The sequence below is a fragment of the Arachis ipaensis genome, chromosome B07 (assembly GCF_000816755.2).
Source record: "Arachis ipaensis cultivar K30076 chromosome B07, Araip1.1, whole genome shotgun sequence".
NCBI classification, from domain to species: domain Eukaryota; kingdom Viridiplantae; phylum Streptophyta; class Magnoliopsida; order Fabales; family Fabaceae; genus Arachis; species Arachis ipaensis.
Genome location: NC_029791.2, coordinates 4,125,475 through 4,133,804, shown reverse-complemented (window position 1 = coordinate 4,133,804; position 8,330 = coordinate 4,125,475). Strand labels below are relative to the sequence as shown.

The 8,330-nt window shown below is 37.2% G+C and overlaps 1 protein-coding gene across 1 annotated transcript; it reads right to left on the bottom strand.

Annotated features, from left to right (window-relative positions):
* Nucleotides 1,302-4,735, bottom strand: LOC107606480. The gene is made up of 7 exons (XM_021106746.1): nt 3,982-4,735; nt 3,730-3,872; nt 3,381-3,437; nt 2,878-3,290; nt 2,172-2,781; nt 1,878-2,096; nt 1,302-1,685 (listed from the first exon to the last, which is right to left on the bottom strand). The coding sequence occupies exons 1-7, from the start codon at nt 4,733-4,735 to the stop codon at nt 1,302-1,304; spliced, it is 2,580 nt and encodes an 859-aa protein (XP_020962405.1).

Genomic DNA, 8,330 nt, shown 5'->3' with positions numbered 1-8,330 from the left:
GCCACCTTCCCTTCCAATCTCTGCTAACACAAGCAAAACCAACTCGAGCACCATTGCCAAGATAGCTAGCATCACAATTAATCTTAAAGGTACCCACTGAGGGGGGAATCCAAGAGCCACTAATGGTTGAGGGGATAGATAGTCGGTGCAACTCAAAAATATTTCGGAGCTCCTTTTCTAAGGACAAAGCCATACCAATCACCTTGTCTGTGGTCCAATGCTCGTGAGGATGAAAGATCTCGTTATTTCTCGAACACCAAATCCACCAGAGACCAGAAAAGAATCTAAAGGGGCGCTGTTTGCTATTATGTAAGAACCAACTCATCAAATCCACTGGTTGATCGGAGATCCCTAAAGCTTGCCAAACAAGTTGGGCTTTTGGACAATCCCGAATACAATGTAAAACCGATTCCTGACCTGAGAAACATCGTGGACAGCTATCCGTGTGCGAAATGCCCCTCCTAAAACGAAATGCAGCAGTAGGAAGAGCCTCGCGAAGACATAGCCAGGCCAAAAATTTGTGTTTTTTCGGAATATATTGATGCCAAAGCCAAAGCCAATTACCCCTATCCTCCCAACTAAACATCTTCTTACTGAGCCACAAATAACCACTATGAGCATCATAAACCTTTGAGGCCGCACCAGTCCAACACCAACCGACCTCTGAACCAGCTTGAACATCTGGGTTGTAAGAGTTAATATTGCTCTGCAGAGACTGATTCAGAGGAGAATAGATATTCTCAAGGTTCTAGTGTCCAGATGAACAAAGGTCCAAGATCCTGAGATCCGAATCAGAAATGTAAACATAATCCATCTCCTGACACAGTCGCCCCTCTCTTCTCCATTTAGAAAACCAAAAGTTCTGTTCCAAATCCCCAATGCACCAACTAAAACTTTCCTTCAGGATATCCCAAGCTCGACATATACTCTTCCAAACATAAGATCCCCTTCCTCAAGACCGACTAAAACAATCATCCTTAGAAGAATGGTATTTCTCCGTCAACAGTTGAACCCATAGCTTGTCGGGATGGTGAAAAAGTTGCCAAACTAGTTTTCCAAGAAGAGCAATATTGGCACAAAAAGGATTTCTAATTCCCAGACCTCCAAACTTCTTAGGAGTGACCAACACTTTTCAGTTAACTAGATTCAGGCCTCTACCATCAGCTTGACCCTTCCATAGAAAGTTTCGCATCATGGATTCTATCTTATTAATTACCCCTTTAGGGAAGAGAGATACTTGCATGCGATAAGTAGGAATCGCAGTCACTACCGAGTTGAGCAAACAGAGTCTGCCTGCCTTATTAAGCAATCTCCATTTTCCAGCTGGCTAGCCTTCCCCGAATCTTGTCCAAAACATCGTTGAAAATTGCGCGTGTCACCCGAGAGTGATTAAGGTTCACCCCTAAATACTTGCCCAAGTTCTGGACGAATTTGATGGAGGAGACTCCAGTGAAAATCTCTTTTCTTGTCGCTGAAACATTCCTGGAGCATAGCGCTTTAGATTTTTCCACATTAACCTTCATCCCATAGGCTCTGCAGAAATTTTCCAAAGCTACCATTACAGTTTGAACTTGCTGTTTTCCAGCTTTACAGAAAAGAAGCAAATCATCGGCAAACATCAAATGAGAAATTCTTGGACCCCCTCTAGAAACTGCAACCGGCTTCCACAAGCCCTTATCAACTTGCTAATTAATAGAACATGACAATCTCTCCATACACAACACAAACAGATACGGTGATATAGGATCTCCTTGCCTAAGACCCTTGCTCAGAGTAAAGCTATTTAATCTATCCACATTCCAGAGGATAGACAGTGAGGAAGCAGTGACACAACGCATAATCAGATTGACTGTCGGAGGAGGAAAGCCAAAACTCACCAGGGTTTGTTTCAGAAATTCCCAATCCACTCTATCGTACGCTTTCTCCAAATCAATCTTAAAGGCCAGGGTGCCTTTCTTTGAATTTGTCTTCTTCATGAAATGGAGAACCTCTTGTGCTACAATGATGTTGTCTGGGGTTCCTCTCCCTGGGATAAACCCTCCTTGAAGGGGTCCAATAATCTCTTTGAGATGGGGACGAAGTCTATTGACCAGGACCTTTGTTATAACTTTGTAAACCACATTACAGAGACTAATTGGTCAGAAATCCTTCATGAAAACCGGGTTTTCTACCTTCGGAATAAGAACCACAAGAATTTCCATCATCCTTGGATCCATATCCAAACAAGAGAACGCATGACGAACCATAGTCCAAACATAAAAACCAACAATCTTCCAGTATTCTTTAAAGAAGAAAGCCTGAAACCCATCAGGGCCCGGCGCCTTAAAAGAATGCATACTGAAAACAGCCGACTTAACTTCTTCCAGAGTAACTGGCGCTGTGAGGCTACAACAGGCTTCATCATTCAGGGAAGGCAGTGGCACATCACCAAGACAACCTAAGTCTACATCCTCCAACTGGCAGAATAGGCGTTTATAGAAGGATTCAGCTTCCCTTCTAAGGACATCCGGGTCCGTTTCCCACACCCCATCTTGAAGAAAGAGACCATGAATCTTATTATGCTTTCTCCGCACAAGAGTCTGGACATGAAAGAACTTGGTATTTCTATCCCCAAATTTTACCCACTGCTCTCTGGATTTTTGAAACCATAGAAGTTCCTCCTGCACAAGCGTGTTATTAAATTCCTCAATCAGCTGTTTTTCTTTTTGCTGCATAGACAAATCTTCCATTACTTCAAGTCGTTTCTGAAGAAAATTAATCTGTCTCTCCAATTTGTATTTCCTAACAAAAATATTGCCGAACACTTTAGAATTAAACTCCAAAGAGTTCTTTTGCACTTCTGAAAGCTTGCCATGCATCTCTCTGTAGCCAGCCTACCATGATTGGTTCACAATATCTCTATACCCCGGATGAGTTGCCCAAGCTGCAATAAACCGAAAAGGTCTATTCTTTTTCGGTTGGGGACGACCTGTATAGCGTACTAGGATAGGACAATGATCAGACTGAAGCCTATTTAAAATTTCTGCGTAAGCCTCTGGAAATAGAGATAGCCAGCCACTATTGATACAAACCCGGTCAAGTTTTTTCGCCACCTCAACACCATTTTTAACCCTTCTGTACCAAGAAAACTGTCTTCCAATAGTCTTCAAGTCAAACAGATTACTATCCCCTAGAGAGGCAGCAAGCCGATCTGCATGACGACTCGAGAAGAGGCAACCCTTAGATTCATGAGAGAATAGTACTTCATTAAAATCACCAAGAACAATCCATGGCCCGCAGAAAGACGAAGACTGAGTAACAAGATAATCCCATAGCAGAACTCTGGTATTAAATTGAGGACTACCATAGATACCACTGCACCTCCAAATCACATTATTTACCTGAACTTCAACTGTAACACACTGATCGAAAGCATCAACCCATTTGCAGTGAACACCCTGTATTGCAGAAAGGAACCAGATACCCCCCTTATGTCCTGACGCCTCCACTATACCAATAGGGTGATAACCAAGTCATTCCCAAAATAGTTTCAAGTGTTGAAACGGAGAGTGAGTTTCAACCACAATAAAAATTACAGGTTTAAATTTCCTAACCAGCTCTTTACAATTCACCCGGGCTAACTTATTAGAAGCACCCCCTAAAATTCCAAGCTATTATATTTAAACTATCCATAATATAAAATATAAAAATATAAAACAAAGAAATCAAAGTGCTTCACCAACCTCAAACCGAGGCTTGCCCAGCGGAAGCGACTCCCGTGACCTTCAGGTTTGCCGGATCTCCATGGAATATCTCCTTAATCCCGCCTACCGACGCAGTAACAGCCGGCAATGCGCCTTTCTTCTCCAATGAACCGCCACGGTAACACCCTCCTTCACGGTTGCAGGAAGACATGACGATGCTTCCACCACCGTGTCTCCATTCTTCTCAACTGGCGAGCTCTGTAGGGACCCCAGCCTTGGTCGTTTCCGGAGAGAGGACCTGCAAGGCACTGGGGTGTGTCGGGTTGAGAAGATGACGTCTTACCAGCACGGGAAGCGCTGTGTCCGACCTTGACTCGTGACCCGACCCTAGCGCGATAGGAGCTGGATCCATTCGTGTGAGAGAAGTGAATGGTGGGCCTGATTACTCTACCCGAATCGGTTCTGGATTGAATGCCTCTTTGGACCTTGTTAGATTGCTTCTGACCCAGCTTGGTTTTACCTTTCCTCACAACTTTCTCCCAGCCTGGTTCATCATGCATGCAAGCCTCTTCAACATTATTTCCTTCCAAATTATTAGCCTCCAAATCCTCTTGCAAATTCGATGCAGGATTCTCGCCAGTAACGCCACCTACCACATTAGGTTCTACTTCATTTGAATTGTGAATTTTGGTCTCAGGATGTGGCATTGCCTTTGTACCGTCCCGTGGCTTGGTGGCATCGGAATCAGCACTCTTTTCTTCCTTAGAGTCTCTACCCAAGCACTGTGCCATATTGTGACCATAACGTGCACAGGAGTTACAAATTAAATTTAAACTTTCATACTCTACTACATGAGTTACGCCTTCCACAATGATATGCTTGATCACTGGCAGTCCTAAATTTATTTGAACACATACTCGGGCATATCGTCCTCTCTCTGCCAACTTAGTGGCTAAGTCCACTTTGATGGGAACTCCTATTGCAGAAGCAATACGCATCATGGTCTCTGTTCCTGATAGCACCATATTGGGAACCCCGAAATCCGAACCCATACAAGCGTAGACCCGAAGGATTGCTCACATGGCCGAAATTCTATATCCCACGGTTTTACAGCAACGCAGTGCCCCTCAATCAACCACGGGCCACCAAGCATGACCTTCTCACGATCTTCACATGCATCGAATTTTACCATGAAGTACCCAAACCCCACATCAAGCAGATCAAAGCCATCTTTGCCAAACCATCCGAAACTTGTGTGAAAGAGCTGTGTAACTATAATTTTTATCGAGAACCTTGATCACTAAAACTTCTCGATAAGGCTCTGCCAAACAAAGCTTGGCTTCTTCAGTGAAGTTTACACATGGAGGTTGGGAGTCACCCTGCTTGCCCACCACCGTGGCTATACTATCCCCAGATAGAGATCCTGCAAGTACAAACGCCTTCGATTTCTCTGGACCAATAACTTTATCTCTAAAGGAGATCTTTGTAGGATTTGAAAAACCCTCTCGTGAAAAATCCTCCTTGACACCGGATGCACCCCCACCCATACTCTCCCCTTTATCTCTTCCGACGCCATGGTCGCCATTCTCACTGTGTTTCGCCCTCAAACACTCGTTTCCGTTCTCTCCTTCTCTCATATGTACTCTTTCTCTGCTAGGGCTTCTAAATTAACAGAATTGTCTTGCTCACCAAAATTATATAGTCGCTACTGTCACAATTCACAAGGTGCTTGAAGTGGACTAACGAAAATGTAAGATAAAATTAAAGACAATAAAATTGTCATCGTCATCAATTTCATTATGAAAAACTCGGATAAAATCATTAGTCGGTGAAAATTAATATTTTGAATTAAAGACGTCTTAAATTCAAGAGTCTAATTATACAAAAATATAAAAATTTAATTCAACTGCACCCCTAATATGTTCATTTAAAATGGTTACAAATATATTCTGTAAATTATTATAATTATTTAAATAATACTTGTATTTTTTAATTTAAACAATAAAGATAATATTATTTATATGAATAATAAACAAACACAATTTTATAAAGAAAAGAATACTTACTTTTTTTGGTCTTATACTATACATACTCACCATACTCACACAGAATACAAAAGTTTCTATACTTCTATACTTTTAATTGTGTTTTTTCAAAACAAAGCAAAATTAAATAAAAAAAGAAAAAACATAAAGGACACCCCAAAAAATGAAAGCTAAGCTGGAATCAAATATTAAAAATCCAAAACATCAAGGCCCCAAAGAAAAGATAACCAAAAAAACTAAGCTAACACTGCAAAAAAAGATAAATAAATAAATAAAACAATGACACATGCATATCACTCCCACAATACCACGGTTATGATTTGAAAAGAAGAGAAAATTTATTCTTTTAATTTCTTGTATACAGTGCACACTTACGCGCAAGACATAATATTTTGAGGAGTGTTAGGGGACAGTAACTTTTGTGATTTGTAGCCATCAAATAGCCATCAATAATAATTTTAATGGTGTGAAATTGTTGTGAGATTTCATCCAATGATTCACTTTTTCTTGCTGGTTACATGAGAATTTAAAAAAATTGCTGGGCTTAGACTTTTCCTAATATTTTTTATAAACACTTATGCAAACAACCCTTGGAATCCATGCATCCCATGCCACACCATATGCATACAACAACACAACACTTGGATCATTTCACTTTTAAGTTTCAATGCTTTAAACTCCATAATTTTTTTAAAATCAGATTACACAACACACTTTATTTCACAGAGTAAAATAAATTTTTTATTCTTAAAATTTGTTAAAATTTAAAAAAATATTTTTTAAATTTTATTTTAATTCAATATTATTTTAAAAGTTTTCGATTTACATTAAATATATTTTTGATGACTAATCTTTTAAAAAATTTAAGATCAATTCAGCAATAATTTACAAGAATAATCTTTAACACAAATAAATTAGATAAATTAAATATAATCGTCATAATTTTATCGCAAAATTTTTAAAATGGCATCAATATTATCTAATCGTCAAATCCTTCACTAACACTTAACGAAATTGATGTACTAATATTTTTGTTAAAGTGTTTGCTCAATTTTTCTCTCCCACCTTCACCTTCTTAACAAACTCAAACTCCATTTTCTTATTCACTTCTTTTAATTTGAGCAAACATAATTTTAATAAAAATATTATTAATAGTATATCAATTCCGTTAATTATTAGTGAAGAATTTGACGATGAGATAACATTAATATAATCGTTATAAATTAAAATAGAATTAACCTTAAACGTTGACGACCAAAACTATATTTCACGCACACAAAAAATCAACAATGGTTTCTTTCCAGCGCATTTGTCACTATCTTACATTTTTACTCAGAATAACATGCATTGATGCCTTGTATCTTTAGTTATAATATTTTTAGATCTACTTTTGATATTTTGGAAATAAATTATATAAACGTTTTGATAATAACAAGTGTATTTATAATACTCGTTAATGCTTTTACTTATTTAAAATGTTTTGACGCTTTTTATAAAGTTTTTGTTCAAGAAATGTTTTAAAAATTAAAATATTTACTCGTCCATAAAAATCTTCTACATTCTTTTTATAAAGTTTTTGATTAATTTATTCTTGTTATCAACTTTATTTTTCTCTTGGAGACAAATTTTGCACATAATAATAAATAAAAAACTTTTGACAATTTCATTAAGCAATCAAAACACTAGTTTACGAAATGTTTAACCAAAACCCAAAGATAATAGTATTATTACATGTTTGACAAGTCCTCATATCAATGAGTTCAATTCACACAAATTATGATATGACACAAACTCAAATAGCAACATACATGCTACACAATGAGTTTTACTATGATAAAATCCTAATTTATTTTTTATCTTGAAGTAAAATCCAATAAGCTACGTAGATAGAGTTTGCATAATAATTTGTAAACCCTACTCTGAATGTGACACTAAATATCAAGTGCACTAACCATTTCAAGTAATAAAAATAATGGCAGAGTATTGTTCTTACGAAAAATTATCAAGTATTCAATTTGCTTTTTCAACTATTATTTAGATTGATACAATTTAATTGTATTGCTGATTTAATTTATGCTATAGGATGCGGTAAAAATATAAATAATAACAAGAGCATTTAATAGAAAAACAACTTGTATAGAATAAATCACAATTGCTAGAACGTTTGATTTTATACATGTACTATACACTCACACACATTACATAGGTACACACTATTAGCGTAGTTTTATATTTCTTTAAACACTTACACACGCTATATAGGTACACACTATTAACATGATTCTATATTCTTTCAAAGAGAATTTGAACCCAGTGCAACTCTATATGAAACAAACAAAATTGCCATCAGACCCAGGTCTCAGTTGCCTGTTGAAAGTTATATTATATATGAGAGTCACTCACATAAAATTACTTAAAACGTCTTTTTTTTTAAAGATGTCTTTTAATAATTAAAATTCAATCTATATAATCGATCAAATTGTGTTATTTTTGTTAAAATTAGACCAAACAAATCAGTTTAATCGAAAAATCAATAAACTAAATCTTCAATCAATCTAAATTAATATTTTTTATAAAAATAACTACAATACCCCTGTTATAG

Coding starts and splice junctions, on each gene's coding strand:
- LOC107606480 (XM_021106746.1), bottom strand. CDS start 4,735: ATGGGTTCGGATTTCGGGGTTCCCAATATGGTGCTATCAGGAACAGAG. Junction 2,097..2,171: donor TTGTGGTTCTTATTCCGAAG/GTAGAAAACCCG, acceptor GTTATAACAAAG/GTCCTGGTCAATAGACTTCG. Junction 1,686..1,877: donor AATTTCTGAAACAAACCCTG/GTGAGTTTTGGC, acceptor TCTATTAATTAG/CAAGTTGATAAGGGCTTGTG.